This window comes from Nyctibius grandis, chromosome 4 (assembly GCF_013368605.1).
Source record: "Nyctibius grandis isolate bNycGra1 chromosome 4, bNycGra1.pri, whole genome shotgun sequence".
Taxonomy (NCBI): domain Eukaryota; kingdom Metazoa; phylum Chordata; class Aves; order Nyctibiiformes; family Nyctibiidae; genus Nyctibius; species Nyctibius grandis.
In genome coordinates, this window is record NC_090661.1 from 43174865 (window position 1) to 43193690 (window position 18826).

The following is an 18826-nucleotide window of genomic DNA, read 5'->3' on the forward strand; positions in this document are numbered from 1 at the left end:
CAGATTCGGTAGATGCTGGGTTCTGAGTAGCTGCAGTGGTCATCTTGGGGGGTGTAGCAGCTGTGGTGCAGGCTGCCGAGGTTTCAGTGGATTTAGTGGCTGTAGCGGCAGCACACGCTGTAGGATCTGAGGTGGCTGCACAACACCTACAACTGTCCCTGCACCGATATTTAATCTTATCCCACATCAGAAACACATTCAGGACAACCGAAAATAAAAACATGCCGCCTAGACAGCACCATCCTAATTTCGCAAAATCTAGTGGAATTCATTAACAGAATTAGCTAAAGGACGCCTGGAGCGTGCAAATGAAGTCGCTGCTACTGATTCGCGATTAAAGCTACCCATCATTGTGTCATAGAGATAAGAGATCGGAATAGTAACTGCCCAGTTTATCACAGCATAAATCAGTATCAAACCCCATACCGAAACAATACATTTCGACCAGCGCCCACTGCTAAACTGCATGTAAACATTCATAAGAAGCAAGCAATAACACAGTGCCCACGGCAGGTAAGGCATCATTGCAATACTCAACTGTGAAAGAAACTCTATAAAAAGATGAGCTAACACAGTATTCAAAAATGACATCAGCATCTTCACTATCTGTTTTAATTTCCAACCCCTCGTAAATCTCAAAGGAAGAAATCTGATACTCTCTCAGCTGAGCTCTCTGGGTCTCCTCCCACCAGAGCCAGGATTCAACTTATCAGAGCAACCTGTTGGAGCTTCTCTCGAGCCCCATGTTGGGCACCAATTAATCTGTCACGGTTTAAAGCTGGGCCGGCTATTAAACCTGTGGCAGATGCTCTCTGTTAACCCTCCCCCCCCACCCGAAGGGAAAGGGAAAGGGAAAAGGGAGAGAGGCTTACGGGTTGGAAAGTTAAAACAGTTTTAATAAACCTATAATAATGAAAAAGAGTATAATAATAATATTGGAATAATCAAATATATACAAATATATACAAAACCAAGATCAAGCTCCCCCGATGTCGGCAACGTCACCACCGGCACTGCAGGGCAGGCTCCAGGAAGGCCCAGGCTGGGCCTAGCGACGGTCGAGAGCTGGATTCAGGGATGCACGGATTGGAATCGGGGGCAGCAGGAAAACAGTCGGAGTCCTCCTTGGACACCGGCCATAGCAGAAAGAGCGCGAGACCCTCGTGATCCCCCCGTTTTATACTGAGAATGACGTGTATGGGATGGAATACCCTCGTTGGTCAATTTTGGGTCACCTGCCCTGTCTGCTCCCCCCTGCAGCTGCGACCCCCCTTCGGCTCTTCACTTGTAAGCAGTGAGGAATTCAGCAGTGACCTTGGTTTCTCTAAGACTAAGTACAGCAAGAGCCTTACTGCACAACATCCCTACCAGTGCCTCAGCGATAACTACAAACTTCAAGCGTTATCAGTCCTGGAAGCGGACGCTGTCTGCAAAACATGCAGTTAGTTTCAGAAAGTGCAGTTACTTAGAGGAGACTTAGCTGAAAGTAAAAATCACTGAAAGGAAAATCGGCCTGGTTTAGGCCAAACCAGGACAATATATCAACTGAAATATTGAACATGGAAAATGATGTTACCCACTGACGATTGCTACTGGGTTCAGTGTTTTCAGTGTTGAAATCTTTTAGTTGTTTTTGTGTTGAAAAAAAGAGACTGCTAAAATAAAGACTGGAAAACGTAAGATGGCAGAGTTTTAGTCAATCGAGTATCTTGTCAAAGGGAAGGTTAAAAAGGTCACTTGATCATGGCCTGTAATTACCCAGACAGGAAGAAGATAGCAGATATTTGGAGTTTCTTTTGTTTAGTGGACAAAGGGATCGCAAGATTCAGTGACTGAAAGCTGAATTCGGCGAAGTTGAAACTGGAAATAAAACAAAATGTTAATGGTGAGGCTAATTTAAACATTGCAGCTGCTTAGCAATAGAAATTCTTTACTTCTTGGAGTTTCCAGATTAGGATTGAAACTTTTGCAAAAGAAACCAGAATTACTGAGTAACGTTATATGCCCTGTCTCGTGATGAAGATAGTTCCTAGATAATCATAATATTCCTCTCTGATCTAGATCTGTTAGACTTTGCAGGGAGGTGCTTTACCTGCTGAGTGATTAAGAGGCCACTTAAGGCAAAGAGGTTTTTAAGGAGAGGACCTCTGGATCTCACTTTCTTTCATGGTTTGCTGTGGCTCACGTTTCTTGAGTGCGTTGGCTGGTTGGCCCTTTCTGAGGAAGCGTTTTTGCAAGGTGCTTTACTCCTTGGTGGAGGTGTAGCCTGGGCAGCCGTTGTGCAGTATTTCAGAGCATTGATAATTTTAATGCCTTTGATACATGCAGTCTGATGGATTTAGGATATTGCTACTCTTGCTTGTAGTTTAATATTACTGAAGAAGGTAAGCATTACTTAGGATATGAGATTTATGTCTCAACTGTTAAAGCTTTGAGGCTTTTGGTTAAGTGTTGCTTCTTACAGTTTTAGGATTGTAATTGATGATGTGTGTGTTTTAGGGAAGGGTTTTGGCATATCACTACTTTGGTCATAAAATGCTTGTAGCATCAGGTCTACTCTGACTAATAAAACTAGTTTCTGAGGAGAACACGTTTTGACTATACCATCTCTGAAAACCTTATCTAGAAATTAGGTCTTGGGTCTGCTACAAGTGCCTGAAAACTAAAATACATAGGAACGTACCTCCAGCATGGCAATTACCACTGTGTGAGGCAGTTCGTGGTCTGGGTTGAGTGCATAACCTCTGACAGTAGACTCTTCTTGGCATTTAAGGAAACGTGTGGGCCCAGTAACGTGTGTGGCTGGTACTGATACATCTCTAAGTGGAACAAGAAGAAAGCTCTTCCTTCTGCAGTCAATGTGGGTTTCATTTTTATCCCACTGTATCAAAACTGCTGAAAATATACCAATATCATGTCTATTTCATATGACCTGCAAGTCTTGTATTATGCACCTAAAATCCACACAGTCATATAACTAAGAAATAGTTCGATAAATTTTTATCTATCTGCATGTGAAATTTCATTTTGGGGACCACCTGAGAACTAGTATGAAAAAATTCAAATGAAAGGTTATTTCTTAAAGAAGGTTGTAACAGACTCAACAGGCTGCGGCATCAACCTGTTACACTTATGCAATGCTGCTATAATGCACTGAGACATGATGATGCAGGCAGTGTTTTTAATAAAATGATAAATATAAAATTGATTCCTTTGGGGACTGAGCACTTCAACCCTTATGTAGGTTCTCTTCTATTTATTCATTTATTATGAATGGAATGGAAGATGAGAAGGAAGAAAGGGGACAATATGGATTCTTTTTTGTGGGTTTCTTACGTTTCTGGGGCTCATTAATGTATTTCCTACTATCTGAAGAGGTTATTTTAAGGTCATGAACATTATTTAGTTTGAATCTGCAAGATGCACTTTTTTTTTTTAAACTATCTTTTTACAACTAATAAAAACTGAAAGTTTGTGATGAGAGCTGAGGAGAGACTTGTGGAGCACTGTGCACAAGAACATGTTGCTTCACGAGGCTTCAAGGTTTGGGGAATGGTTCCCTCTTGCTAAATTGATTAAGATTCTGCAGTATTTGTCAAATCTTTCATGTTCCTTAGGAAGTAAGGAGATGTACGTAAAGCCTAATTCCCTCAAGAAACAGGTAGGAGGTAGGAAGCCAGCCATGGAAAATGAATGTTAATACTGATTCATGGAAGAATTATGGGGTTTTGTGTGTTGTTTTGGGTTGGTGGTTTTTTTTTTTTAAGTCAAGTCATTGTTCTGTGTCCAGCCCTCTGCACTTGTCTATTTTTGTTTCTTAGAACTTCATACCCTGCTGTAATTTTACACTTGAAAAAACAGGTGGCCTAAAAATTGCAGTTTTTTTCTGTTTGATGAATTAATTTTTTTTGGCCAGACTTTTTTTTTTCCCCAACTTGTTCTGCCCTTCACCACTGTTTGCATGACAGTTACAGAGTTGCCACTTGTCCCAGAGGGTTAAGTAGAAAGTAAATGTAGTCCCTCTCTAAGAGAAGTCAGTGGAGATTGTAGCCTATCCTGGAATATGTTAGCTGTAATAAAAAGTTTTTTCACTGGTAGTATGTGTGAAGGAGGCACCTGCTTGTGAAAACCTTGCTGCCTTGTGCCCTACTGAAATTAATTTACACTAAACTGCTCAGGGTTCAAGCCAGGGGCCTAGAAGTGAAAGGCCTTGCAGATCATTTGTACTCTACTGAGGCAATGGTTCAACAGCTAATGCTGTACCTTGGAGAGTGGAACGTGTGCTTCTGGAAAAATGAGCTTCAGTAAATCCATCAGTGAGCTTCTGAAGACTTGCACAGGCGGCAGGGTATTCCTAAGACTGGAAAAAAAAATGTGCATGCACTGATTGGTTTTGAATATTCAACAAATGTATCTATGCCACAGCCCAGAGTGTTTGTTGTTTGGTTTGTTTTTTTTTTTTAATGTGCTGGAGGTATATTTAAACTAGGTACCTTGAATATCAATAATGGAGTGACCTCTGTAAGTACAGGCTTTATCACAGGCAGCAAAAAACATGCAGGGCTCAAGCATGACATTGGTCATGTAGCTCATTGTCTGTCCTGTTGAAGTTATACTGTTGTCGGTTTTACGATAACTCAGTTGTGTCTCTGTGAACTGCAGTAGCTCCTTTGGATTGCAGTGCCAGTGTATCCTATGTCCCTCCAACACTTCTTCACGAAAGATCTTGTCAAGACTCCCATTGGTGTGGTTTGAAACTACAACTTGCATATGTTCAGCATAGACCCATCAGTATAAGCATAACTTTTAGATGGGAAGGAGAAAATTATGAGATGATGAGGATGATAATTGTAAGAGTAGGTAGGGAGATTAAAGCACGTTATTTTCTTCAGAACAGGTCTTGGTGTTATAGTAATTGAGAATTATTTATAACCAAGAGATTATTTATGCGGCAGCAGTGAAAGAGAGAGGCTGGAATTCTTGCCTTTTTTTTTCCTGGCTCTGGGAACTAAATTGGAGCGGATAGTTACAGAGAGCACAGCCAACTCTAACAAATCCCTATTTAGGTCATCTGTAAAGAGCAAACATGGGGTGTCTGAATGCAACATTGTGCTCTTAGGGCTTTCAGCAGGAAAGTAAAACTTCATGGTATAGATAAACCACCTTGCGCAGACACAGCTTTTATTAAAAAAAAAAATATTTTTTTTTTTTAACCTGTGCAGCTGTTTATGCCAGAGCTACCATTGGTAAAATAATGTTATGGAAAATAATGGCCATAGCTAATACAAACGTTCCAGCAAAAATTTCTGCAATAGCTCTGACATAAGTGAGGAAAATAGCAGCTTTTTACTCATTCTTTAAAATATTAATTCAGAATCAGGTCAAGGACCGCTAATCTGAAACGTTCCTTCTTAAAGACAGTACTCACAAAAGGAGTATAATCAGAAATTCAGATTCTCTTTGTTCATTTCACAGTGATTTATTTATGTAGTAACTGCTGCTTAGCCCAAAGTGTAAAGCTCGTATTTACACTGTGATATGCTATATAGCATATTTAATATGGTATATGAGATAGCATATTTGGAGAACCTGGACTAAAGCTATCTGACTTTGCAATTTAAAGTATTACGTTTACTTCAAACAAGTAGATGTGACATGCAGTGACTTTACGTCTCTTGTCCTGTTGGTTTCCCCACATCACATAATGTGTGCAGTTTTTCATGTATTTGTGAGATAGACAATATTCAGGGCTATAGTCGCAATGTGGCCACAGTGTGCCTGTGCTATTTCTTAGGTTACCCATAGAAATACTATAGTAAAATTGCACTTTTCATTTTAGTGCTGAATAAATTACTTCTTTACATATTTGGTAATATATTCTCCTGTCACATAACTCGTGTTATTGTTAATTGGAATTGCTTATGCTCATTGAGGGAGGAATACTTTTCATCCTGTTTTGAATGAAAATCTGTAATCTTGAATTTGTTTCTAGACTTCAGTCATGAGGAGAGCAGTGCAGGAAATTGCTGCTGTTCCACCAAATTAGCTTCTCGGATATCCTTTTAATTGGAGACCATAACTCAGATTCTTAGTATTTTAGGAAGCTGAACAATACAAATTGAAATACAGATATTTCCAGTAAGGGCTCAGTTCAAAGAAGGCTTTTATACACAGATGAGTCTGCTAACAAATAGCATGCCATATGATAATGAGACCGTGTTTTCTTCGGCAGTTTCATGTTTCCTAGCTGCACTGCTGTGAAATAAGTGGAGTGTTTATCTACTTTCTCTTAAACTGACAAATCTGTGCTAGGGACGAGCGTGCCACTATAGACAGAACATAGGTATACAAAAAAAGTCTAAACTCGCAATCAGAAACACACCACTTCCAAATGCAATATATTACACTTGTTCAGAACATTCATTTCCGCCCAAGTATTCTGTTTTTAATGTAAAGACTTCAATTTATGTTTAAGAACAAGCAAACTATAGTACTTTGAGAGCCGTTCACACTTAATTTCTTTGCATTAAACCAACAGCATTCTTTTCCACAAACATCTATTGTTAGGACAATGCTCTCAGACAGAATTTATGAGAAATGGAATTATGTTACCAAGGAGATAGCATTTACTATAATGAAGAGTAGATCCTAGAAAATAGCCCCTTTTACAGCAGCTCAGAACAGAGCCACAAAAGCAATTGATTGGTCTTGGCATTTAGTCTTATATCAGCTGTGTCATCCATAGCTTCAGGAGTGAGAACACTAATCTGAAGTGACATTTCTGTTCTGGCCGGCTTTTCTGCCCTGATGAAAGCAATTACTTCATTTCTAAATGATAATTTGCAGGAGTTTCAACCACTTTAATTGATAATTTTTTGTTCTGAGAAGTTCAATTGTGAAGTGATTAGCTGATTTGGTAAATAGAAATTTAAGGTGTGAAATGTACAAGTTGCTCCAAGGTAAAGTGCGGTTTATTGGGCGCTGCAAATTGCTTGATAAAACTGCAGTTTCTCTATTATCGTGAGGCTGGCAATTGCTTAGTTCAACATAGGCAGAAAAAAAGATCAAAACACTAGCGTTCTGGTTGTAGAGTTTGGGTTTGAACTGGTGTATCACAGCTCACTTAATTGTTGCTGTATCAAAGTGTACATTAGTTTTAACAGATTGTGTAGGATGGTGAGTTTGTAATCCCTAAAAAACCTGCCAGGTTCCTATTATTATGTTCTAATGACTCACTTTGGAGGTAAATCCTTTTATTTTAAACATTGCAACAAAGGTGCTTATTGGCGATAAAACATTCAATTTAATGATTAGTTCAAGCATACACAAACCTTTTCCTTGAATCACGTTTACATATTGAAAATAAAATAAAAGAAACCTTTTCTGTCAAACAACAACCCCTAAAAACCAACCTCAAGTCTCACTGATATGTTAAAAAGCTTGGGTTAATGTAGGTATTATTTTTTGTATAAGTTGCACATTATTTTTACAATAATTGTTAAAGCACATTTGGCAAAACGTGTTTTTGCTATCTACAAAGAAAAGAGGCTTTTTAATAGAAACCAGTTCTGTGATATTTTCCCGTATAGTGAAAAAATAATGGTAATTTCATGTGTTAAATGAGAAATATAAAGCAAAAATGAAGGTCAAACTGATTTAGCACATCAAACAGTCTTTGTCAGCCAAGCTTAATATATCCTGAGTTTGTGGAACAAATGAAATTTTGCTGCTATGTTACACTTTGCTTCCAAACAACCATTACAACTGGTTTTATATATTGTGTGAGCATCAGACCATCAAACAGTGCGTCTTTACTGACGTGTTGCTGCAGTGATGATCTACAGCAGCAATCTGCCATTTATATAAGGGCAAAATGTGCATCTATATTTAGTTGTGAAATTGGCCTATTATACTCTTGATGTTTACAGAGGCTAACATAAATTAATGATGACAGCTATGAGCAGTGCATTAGTTAAGCAGCAGAGTTTTTACCTTGAACTTGAAGGTTCCAGCTTTAACTTCCAGCATATAGTATACAGCTTTCTTCACGCATTAAAGAAAGTCTTCTGAAAGCATCAATTTTTCTTGGACAGCATTAAATGGCTTCAATTTCTGGACTATGCCATTGATGATAATGTTAGATAATGGTTTCATTTACATTTTTGGCAAACTTTTGCCCTGTAAGAACAGTGATATTTATGATGTAGCAAAAATGAATGCCCCTGAAAAGTGTTTGCCCATTGGAAGGGTCTGATTTGACTGACTTTGAACTTAGATGTCAGATATCCCTTGTCCGATGAAAAGAACAGTTTGAGGAAGCAGTGTGGCTCACTAGGTTACGTACTGCGTTTTCACCTGAAAGTCTCCTCGTGCAGCTCATGTCAGATATAGATATTGTAGTAACTATAGATTCCAGTTAACTATGACCACAGATCTGGCAAGTTTGCAGGTGTTCAAAGGTTCACGAGTTAAAATGCTGAAGTCTTTGATGAATTTTTGATGGATGAATTTTTAATACAGGTCGACCTTTTTCCTTTGAGGCTGTATGCTAGATTAATTGATAAATAGTGAGACTGAGCAATGTTCGGATCTCCTAAGCAAACAAGTAGAAAAATCCATAAAAATCTGCTATCTGACTTCTCAGATGTGCTTAAAAAAGAAAGAAGGTGGTAAAATTTAATGTGGCTTTTGATTTTCCTCCTTTCCTCTTTTTTGGAGATTTTATCCTCACAAAGGTACTCTTCTCTTTTAAACGGAGTAACTGTGTTTTATTACTCTTGAAGTTCTTGTACTGTCAGTTCAGAAACAATCTGTGTGAAAAGGAAGTCTATGCATATACAGCAGAAAAAAAGACAAGCAAAAAAAGGAGAAAACATCAAGTGAAAAAGCTGTCTCATAAGAAAAAAATCCCCAAAGATAGCAAAATACTGTGTGGAAATTAGAGGTAAATGTATTCACATACTTTCTGTATCAGTTTTTCAGAACAAAAGTTAGTCTTAGGAAGTTGGGGAAGAATTTTTTCTTCTTTTAATTCACATCTACAGGAACTTTAGCTCTCTTGCGTCTTTCTTTTATAGTCACTTGTATCTATGCTACTGAAAAAATATCCAGTTTCATGCATATTGGTGAGCTCTCTAGAGCATAACATTTAGAAAAACAGAACAATAACAAAAAACCCTTGACAATAGGAGGCTTTAGGCTCCTGCTGCCACCAGTGGTGATGCTTGACTTGCTAGTCTGGACTTTTCAACTGCAGTGTGTGCAGTTACGTAGTGCAGGTAACTCTGCTTTACTTCTGTCTGTCCTCCAATCTAAATCTTTTTTTGGATTCTGAAAATGGGCACTGCTGTTCAGATGAATATCCACTTGGACTGAACACTGTTTTTGAGAAGTCGCTATTAATGAACACTTTTGAAAAAACCTCAGGCATAAGAAGAGTCATATAGAAACAAAATAAGTAAATATTCCAAATAATTGGGTCATTTCAATATTGATGCTATTCCATTGTTTGAACTTCTAATGAAGTGTAATCGTCCTGTGAGATCAATGAAAACAGATTTTTATAGGACAGAACATGGCCTGTGGTTGGTCACCTAGAGGTGGACTTGGACATTATCTTAATGAATTGCCTGGGCATTAAGAGTCATCTTTTCCTGTGTATCCATTGTTATAAATGGGCTTAACTGCCCTCATTGTTTGCACTGGTCAGCGTGAAATCCCAGAAAAGATTGTCCTCAAGAATGTGACTAAGTGAGGGAACAGGTAATAGATTATTCCTGTAATATATTAGAATCTGTAAACATTCATATTAGTTGTCATACTCATCCACTACATTGTATTGATATAAATACAGAAATGATGTAAACAGTTTATTAAAAAAAGGGGAAGGGATCTAAAGTTGATCTAAATATAAAAGTGTCCAAACTATGACGATACTGTCATGTCATATTAACATAGAACAAGGTAAGACCAAGATAAGAGGATCTTTCTAGTGTATCTCATACAGAATTGCACAAACGCACACCTGTGGACTTAGAAGCAGTGTAAATTTTTTTCCTTATGTAATACTACAACTAAACTCAAGAGCAAGCAAGCATTCTTCTGTTCTTTGTATTGGAAAACAGTGTGCACAGAAGGACATACATAATTGAAAGTCTCTTATAGGGGGTTGATGCAGTTGGATCACTTAGCACCAGTCCATTTTTTTTTTGTCACAGATTCATTGTGTGCTCTAATGTTGCACATCCTTTCCATATATCTGATTTCTTTTCTGTGAAAAGGATATGACATCCATGTGACGACGGTCTTTGGAGAGTTGGATAATGTTTATAGTGGACCTTTTGATCCTTGAATTTCAAAGACTAGACGAATGTAAAAATACGCACACACACATATTGCTTCATTCTCTATAAAGCTTGTTATAAACATTATTAGATATTGTTAAGTCTTATTGTTGTACTGTATCTGGTTTTGCTGCTACTAATCCGTATTGTTGTTAGAGGCTTAGGAAATTCGCTAGTGGTCAATAACAGCTGAATTAACAAGTATGATATTGTTTAGTATTACAAGAAAAAGTGCTCTGTTCTGGTATACTGTTGCGCTTGTAAAATTTCTTCTGAAATCAGGGAGGATTTCCATAGAATTATCAAAAATATTGTGCATCCTTTGTGAGAGTTTGCCGTACTTCTCTGCTTGTATTTAATGAAAATGAGAAAAAACTATGACGGCGCACCACAGACAAGCTGTCCGTTGGCTGGAGCCATTATATCTGGAGCTCAGCAGCCCGTCTGTCCCTCAAACCGTGTTTTATGGCCATCACCCACAATCCAATCTCTATTTATGACAAGTGCAGTGAGGATACCATAAAACCCCACCGGTGCTGTTATGTGGGGCTAAGCAAGGGGAGACGGACATCTCTGAGAAGCCCCACTTGGGGGGTCTTCCCTGCATCAGATTTAAGGGAACAGTGTAGGTGAAATATAAATGCGAGCTGCCTCTCTAAAGCCGGGTAAGTCTGCGATATATTTGCTTCCAAGCTATGTTTTGAAATTGCAGTCAGAAAGATTTATTTGTAACCACAACCATTCCCCTGTTTTCATTCAAAATGCAAACTCACAGAATTAAATTATTTCACTGATTTTTACCGCCCAAACTGAGACACAGGAGCAAGGTACTGATATGCTAAAAAATCCTTGCTAATGTAGGTCCGTGCATCTGTTGATATGCTGTAACATGTTTGATTGCCATTATATGCTGCAAAAATTAGGAGCTGTCATTGTCCCATCTATAAAGTGACAGATGATGATCTGTCAGACATGTGGAGGTTGTGGGTATGCACACAGATATGGATACATGTATATGCTTATGAATATAAAATATATAAAATGATGTGAAATAAAATATGAAGCAGGTTAAGCTTGGAATGACCACAAGCACAATGAAATCTCAGGTGAGTTATGAGTACCAATAAAACTTTTATGCAACACCATATTATCATGTCTTCTGCATCTGCTGTGTCTTCAATAGAAAATCTACTTTAGAAATGTTGTGTACACCGTTTTAAAATTATATGTTAGTATTTATGGTACCCTTTCATCTGTAAAAGCCAGACCCCCTTTATATCAGTCCATCTGGAAAGGCCCTAAAAGGAAGAATAATATATATTTCAGAAACCTACTATCTAAAATAGCATTAGTTTTCTAGCCATTAAATATCCTGTTTATATGGTACTGCACCTCAGAATTATCAGAGCTAGCAGCTGGAAACCTCTTAGTCTTCTTTAGTGGACTCTGTATATGGAAATTCTTTGAGAAGTATGTTCTTAAGGGAACGCCTGAAGTTTTGCCATTGTATGACGACATCATCCTTTGATATTGTGCAAAGGATGCACGCTGATTATACAAATTGCACTCTGATCCAATTATCTGAGCTCCTTCCCCTTCTCCACAGAAGGCAAAGAGGGAGCAATATTTATGTCCTTTGGGTATATTTCATAGAATCATAGAATGTTAGGGGTTGGAAGGGACCTCTGGAGATCATTGAGTCCAACCCCCCTGCCAGAGCAGGACCAGTCTAGGGCAGGTTACACAGGAACGCATCCAGACAGGTCTTGAAAGTCTCCAGAGAAGGAGACTCCACAACCTCTCTGGGTGGCTTGTTCCAGTGCTCTGTAACACTTTCAGTAAAGAAGTTCTTCCTCATATTGAGGTTGAACTTCCTGTGCTCTAGCTTGCATCCATTGCCCCTTGTCCTATCGCAGGGCACAAGTGAAAAGAGGTTGAGCCTTTCCTCTTGACACCCAGCCCTCATATATTTATACACATTAATCAGATCCCCTCTCAGTCTTCTCTTCTCCAGACTAAAAAGTCACAGGTCTCTCAACCTTTCCTCATAAGGCAGGTGTTCCAGTCCCTTAATCATCCTTGTAGCCCTCCGTTGAACTCTCTCCAGTAGATCTCTGTCCCTCTTGAACTGGGGAGCCCAGGAGTGAACGCAATACTCCGGGTGAGGTCTCACCAGGGTAGAGTAGAGGAGGAGGAGGAGGACCTCCCTCGATCTGCTGGACACACTCTTCTTAATGCACCCCAGGATACCATTGGCTTTCTTGACCACAAGGGCACATTGCTGTCCCATGGATAACTTGTTGTCCACCAGGACTCCAAGGTCCTTCTCCACAGAGCAGCTCCCTAGCAGATCACCTCCTAACCTGTACTGGTGCATTTTATTACTCCTTCCCAGGTGCAGGACCCTGCACTTATTCTTGTTGAACCTCATTAGGTTCCTCTTTGCCCAGCTCTCCAGTCTGTCCAAATCACGCTGAATGGCCGCACAGCCTTCAGGTGTATCAGCCAAACCTCCCAGCTTCATATCATCAGCAAACTTGCTGAGAAGACACTCTGTCCCTTCGTCAAGGTCGTTGATGAAGATGTTGAACAGGACTGGACCCAGCACTGATCCCTGGGGGACTCCACTAGTTACAGGTCTCCAGCTGGACTTGGCACCATTGATTACCACTCTTTGGGCTCTATTGTGTAGCCAGTTCTTAATCCATCTCACTGCCTGTTCTTCTACCTCACACTTCCTGAGTTTGCTCACGAGGGTGTCATGGGAAACCGTGTCAAACGCCTTGCTAAGGTCAAGGTAGACTACATCCACTGGTCTCCCTGCATCTACCCATTCAGTCATGACATCATAGAATGCTGTCAGGTTAGTCAAGCATGATTTCCGCTTGGTAAATCCATGCTGACTACTCCTGATAGCCTTCTTCTCTTCCATGTGCTTAGAGATGATCTCCAGAATGAGCCGCTCCATCATTTTTCCAGGGATGGAGGTGAGGCTGACTGGTCTGTAGTTGGCTGGATCTTCCTTCTTGCCTTTTTTGAAGACTGGAGTGACATTGGCTTTCCTCCAGTCCTCAGGCACCTCTCCTGTTTGCCACGATCTTGCGAAAATGATGGAGAGCGGTAGAGCAACAACACCAGCCAGTTCTCTCAACACTCTTGGGTGCATCTCATCGGGGCCCGTGGACTTGTGTGTATTCAATTTCCGTAACTGATCGCTAACCCAGTCTTCACCGACTAGTGGAGAGTCTTCCCTCCTCCAGGCTTCCTCTCCTACATCCAGGGTCTGGAGATCACAAGGGCTGGTTTTAGGATTAAAGACCGAAGCAAAGAAGGTATTCAGCAACTCTGCCTAGTCTGCATCCTCGGTTATCAGGGCTGCAGCCTCATTCAGCAGAAGGCCCACACTTTCCCTGTTCTTCCTTTTGCTACTGATACATTTGAAGAAGCCCTTTTTGTTCTCTTTTACTTCCTTTGCCAGTTTTAGTTCTAAGAGGGCTTTGGCCTTTCTTGTTGCCTTCCTACACGTCCTGACAACTTCCCTATAGTTCTTCCAAGTAACAAGACCCTTCTTCCACGAACTGTAAATTTCTTTCTTCCGCGAGATTTCCTTCAGAGTCTCCTTGCTCATCCATGCAGGTCTCATAGCACGTCTACCCGATTTTTTACTCAAGGGAACGCAGCTATCTTGGGCTTGGAGGAAGTGGTATTTAAAAATTGACCAACTTTCTTGGGCTCCTTTGCCCTCCAGAGTCTTAGCCCATGGGATTCCTGCAAGTAGATCTTTGAAGAGTACAAAGTTGGCCCTGTGGAAGTCCAGGGCTGTAATCCTACTTATTGCCCTACTTCTACCTTGTAAAATACTAAACTCCACCATGCCGTGATCACTGTAGCCAAGGCTGTTCCCAATTAACGTCCCCAACTAGTCCTTCTTTATTCATTAATACAAGGTCCAGCAGTGCACCTCTTCTCTTTGGTTCCTCCACTACCTGAATTAAGAAGTTATCATCGAAGCACTGCAAGAGCCTTTTTAACTGAACATGTCTAGCTGTGTGGGCTTCCCAACAAATATCAGGGTGATTAAAGTCACCCATGAGTACCTTCTCTATCATGTAAGAGCTCTTACATGTGCAATGCTTATTTTCTTGGTGCCTTCTGAATGTTTTTGAAATGCACTTAGTAAACATGGGTGTCGTTTCCCACACTTGTTTTTCTCTTTAGCAGGAGAGCTTGCAGGTATTTCTAAGTTTTTGCAGCCTGATACTCTAGCAAGTTCATTTATGTTACCAAGAACCATTTCTAATCCTGATGTCATATGACAGGACCCACCATGAGTTTTACTCCTGTGTCAGCAGCACTGCCTTCTGTTGTGAGATCCACACCCCTCTTTTCTAGCATCCTCTTGGGATTATCAGTGCCAGCACTTTGCTCTGTTAGGAGCATCTGATGATGAAGCTGATGTTGCCTGTCAGAATTACAGATGCTGGAGAGGATTAACGGTGACGTTTAGGTCATATCTAATGAATTCTAGCATCTTGATGAGGAAATCACTGCTCCCAAATTAGGGACCCATTGTATCAGCATAACTGCAGTGTCCAACGCTACAAGTGTATTTCCCTAGTGGAATTACATAGAGTAGAAATTAGGACTTACGTACACTTTTCGACAGACACTGTTTCTAAATTTAGATTAATGCACTGATGCCAAGAGGAGAGTGCTACCAGTTACAAACTCCTTGACTTGAGTCACTTGGTGAAGCTTCCACAAATGACAATATGCCAAATGGCTGGGAGGAAAAACATGTTTTTGATCATACTGTTTCTCAGGAGTGGCTTTTGTATGTCTATTATATCAGCTCCCCATCCCTTATCCTTTGGAATTTTTTTATTGTAAAAGTTTGGATGCACATGGGTGGCTTTCAAAAGATGCTGTTTACTTACACAGGTAGCCTCACTTCTCAGCTTAACTGACTTCCTTTGCAAACTTGTTAGTGATCCAGTAATGCATTATATAAGTTTACATTGCAATATATTATTCAGTTTCAGCAATCTCCTGAACCGTATGCAGGACTTGTAAACTGTGGGTTCAGTCTTTGGTGTTGCTAAGGAATATTCTATTGCCATTCAGTTTCTAACTTTTTTTCAATTTCAAAAGTTGCTGGGATCTGTAATGTTTCTGATTTGTTTTACCAGGGATTTCCAAAAGCCACTTCTTACACACAGGTATAATTAAGTGCTTTGGAAAGAAGGTGTGAACCTCTTGGTGCAAACTTTCAGAATAGATCTAGAATCTCAGCTCTTCTGAATTCCTCAGACTTGATTTGGGGACTTGAGGTCCTTAGGCTTGGCTTCTGGAGAAAAAAAAGTGTCATGACAAGTAGTAAAGGCCATCCCTTGTGCCATGAAAATGAGATTTCACTTGCAAGCAATTGGGCAGAGACACTTGCCTGCCTCTCTTATGTTACTGTTGTAGGTATTTAACTTGTATAGGGTATCTTACTTCACTGAAATTAATGGAACAGTTCACACCTCACAAAGCTGTAGCTTCCAGGTTTCTGTATATACATAAAATATTTTTATTAGTTATATTTAATGCACCTTTTGAGGGATTTTACATGTCTGTGATGGTAGATATTTAAAATCTGAAATTGGACAGAGATACAGCTGCAACGAGCACTGTGAAACCTTATTTTTCAGGTACTTTTCTCCTAGAATATGACTTGCAAATTTAGCTACTAGCAGTCTATATAGAGTTCATAAAGACAAGTATGTACTTTAGTGAGGGATTCAGTAGGGTGGTCTGTCTTTACCTCTGGGTAAGGATGTGCTGTTTCCTCCCATACCTTTATCTCACCATCCCTATTTCTTAGTCAGGCTGTCTTTTTAAATGTAATTGCTATTAGTATAGAATTGCGTAGGGAATATCATTTGTGAAGTATTCTCAGGGAAGTGTGATGGAGGGATTTCACTTGTGTTTTAAGGGCCCAGCTGATCTGCCATTTCAAGTCTGAGGTGGCAGACATAGCCACAGAGATGCACATGGTTAAGAATACTAAAACAAGAGAACCTCTGTAGTCTAAATTCTTTCCAAATTAGAAAGATAGGTGAACAGATGTCTCAGAATCATGGTATGGGATCTGTGTGCCTAAATTCTACTGATCTACTTCATATGCCAGAGTGCTTTTGTAGATCTGGCCAGTATGATTTTTTTGTTGATAAAATCCAGGGTTTCAGGAAAGATTGTGGCAGCTTGAGAGAAGCGTTTGCTGTTCCATTATATACTGGTTGAATTCTAGCTCTGTTGTAAACCTATGACTAGTTAATGGAATTGTGGCTATAACTTTATCAAATTAATAAGTAAATAAATGAAGCAAAGGAAAGATAGAGTCTTTGTGAGCGACAAGAACGGTTTCTACTCACCTTACGCACTGATTGACAGACACCAACCTCTATGCACCAAGGCAGAGGTATGGTCAAGCTTATATCCTGAGTTGAACACTTTGTCTCAAAAAAAAAGTAGTTTAAAACCTCTCCTTAAAAACAGAAGAGGAAATATCTGTTCTTTGTATTATCTACCCATTGACTCCTAATCTTTTTGGGAAGTGTACTGTACGTTTTTTGTCTGCCCCAAACCACACAACAAAAAATGTTAATCCCTTTTCCCTTGCAAAGCTATACTATTATATATTGAAATCAGCTGAAACTTGAGTTTCCTTTGAGTTTCAGGGCAAGATTGGGAGAAGACCCCAGTGGTTACCCGCTGTCATCACAGTTGTGCATTCAGCAGTTTTATGTCAATTGAATAGCCCTGGACTAAAATCTGAGTTACCTTTAAGTGTCGCATATGGGTGGTAGCAAGCGATACAGTGATGCAACAGGACTAAATGAATGTCTTTGCATTTCTACCTGCTCAGTGTAAAGCAGAAGGTCCTTTCTGACCAAAAAGTTGTCAGTCTGACATGTATGTGGTAGTGAATTACAATCAGAAATGTGAAGCACATAACTGTATTAACTGCTTGCTCACTTGGTTGACAAAGGTTGCTGTTCCCGCAGCAAGGACAGCTGAGCAACTCGTAAAGAGCAGCTTCATGAAATCCGGGAAGGTTTACATTATTATGCCAGACTTAAACTTCTGTGGCTCAGAAGCTACTGTACAACCTGTTTGGTCATCTTGGCTGCAGTGCAACCCCTGCCAGAGGTGGCACACACTTCAGTCACCTGCTTTTAACCTTCTTTTCCGAAGTGTCAGAATTTGGCAGAAATTTAGACAAAATTGGGTTACAGTGGGTCAGGAGAAGCAATGGCATCTATACAGAATAAAGCCCACACATACACAGCATTCTTGGGAATCTTTTCTTGTGACTGGCAGCAGAAAAAGGAAGGGCAGGCTAAGAAGAAAGTGGCTGAAATGAGTTAGGAGTAGTTACTTAATATGTTAGCTACCACTGAAACTTAAATATTATCATTAGTTTTAATCATTCAAGGACTGGAGTACCATTAAATATATCTTGACGTCTGTACATCCATACACAACAGCATTTTGAAAATGTGGTAATTTGTATAGAAGACCAGCAGTGAAGAAGCAAATTGGTTAAATGTGACAGAACACTAATATTGATGAAAGTCCTACTTTGTTTATTTTCTTTCAGTTTACAAGCTTTGAGGAAGGAAAAGTCACGAGATGCTGCTCGCTCTCGACGGGGAAAGGAGAATTTTGAATTCTATGAGTTGGCAAAGTTGTTGCCACTGCCTGCAGCCATTACCAGCCAGCTTGACAAGGCATCTATCATCCGACTTACAATTAGTTATCTGAAAATGAGGGACTTTGCTAATCAAGGTGATCCTCCATGGAACTTGAGAATGGAAGGACCTCCACCTAATACATCAGTAAAAGGTATGGAGTAAATATGTTGTATAGTATCGAATATGGCAGCCTTTACTAGTCTCTAAATTGAAATTTTTACCATCATCCTTTCTTCTTTCCCTGCATATCAAATCCTTTAAAGGGATACAAATGTGGAAATCTGAGGTCTGCATGAGAAAGACACCATGTGAAGGTGAAATAAACCTCTTATTTATTTTCTATTTAACAAAAAACTATTGATGTAACTATTACAGCTGTAAGTCTTCTGGGTGACATAGACTAAATTGTTTAAAGTTATTTAGCAATGATTGTATTGCTTTCTTTTAGTATTTTATATAAGGATGCTTTTGAGAGGAGCATGGCATTATTCCTTGACTTGAGGACTCAATCTCTTAATTCTCTGGCTAAATCTTAATGACAGAATCATGTATTTCTGAAGTTTGAGAGCATCACATCCAAATTTTTAAATCTTTGGATTAGAGACTAGGATTTTATTTATCATCTTGTAATGTGTATAGAAATTATTTTGACTTCTGAGCCAGTAGGCATCTATCAACATTTCAGCCAAAACAGACTGTTTGGAATATTAAACACCCTCTTTTCATGCTCAAACAAGCAGTTGG

The 18826-nt window shown here is 39.6% G+C and overlaps 1 protein-coding gene across 1 annotated transcript in view; it reads left to right on the forward strand.

The window, feature by feature from the left end:
• Nucleotides 1–18826, forward strand: part of NPAS3 (neuronal PAS domain protein 3) — a 640005-nt gene that overhangs the window by 174079 nt on the left and 447100 nt on the right. Inside the window, exon 4 of the mRNA XM_068397366.1 lies at nucleotides 17989–18233. Within this exon, the coding sequence (XP_068253467.1) occupies nucleotides 17989–18233 (245 nt within the window). The remainder of the gene's footprint in view (nucleotides 1–17988; nucleotides 18234–18826) is intronic.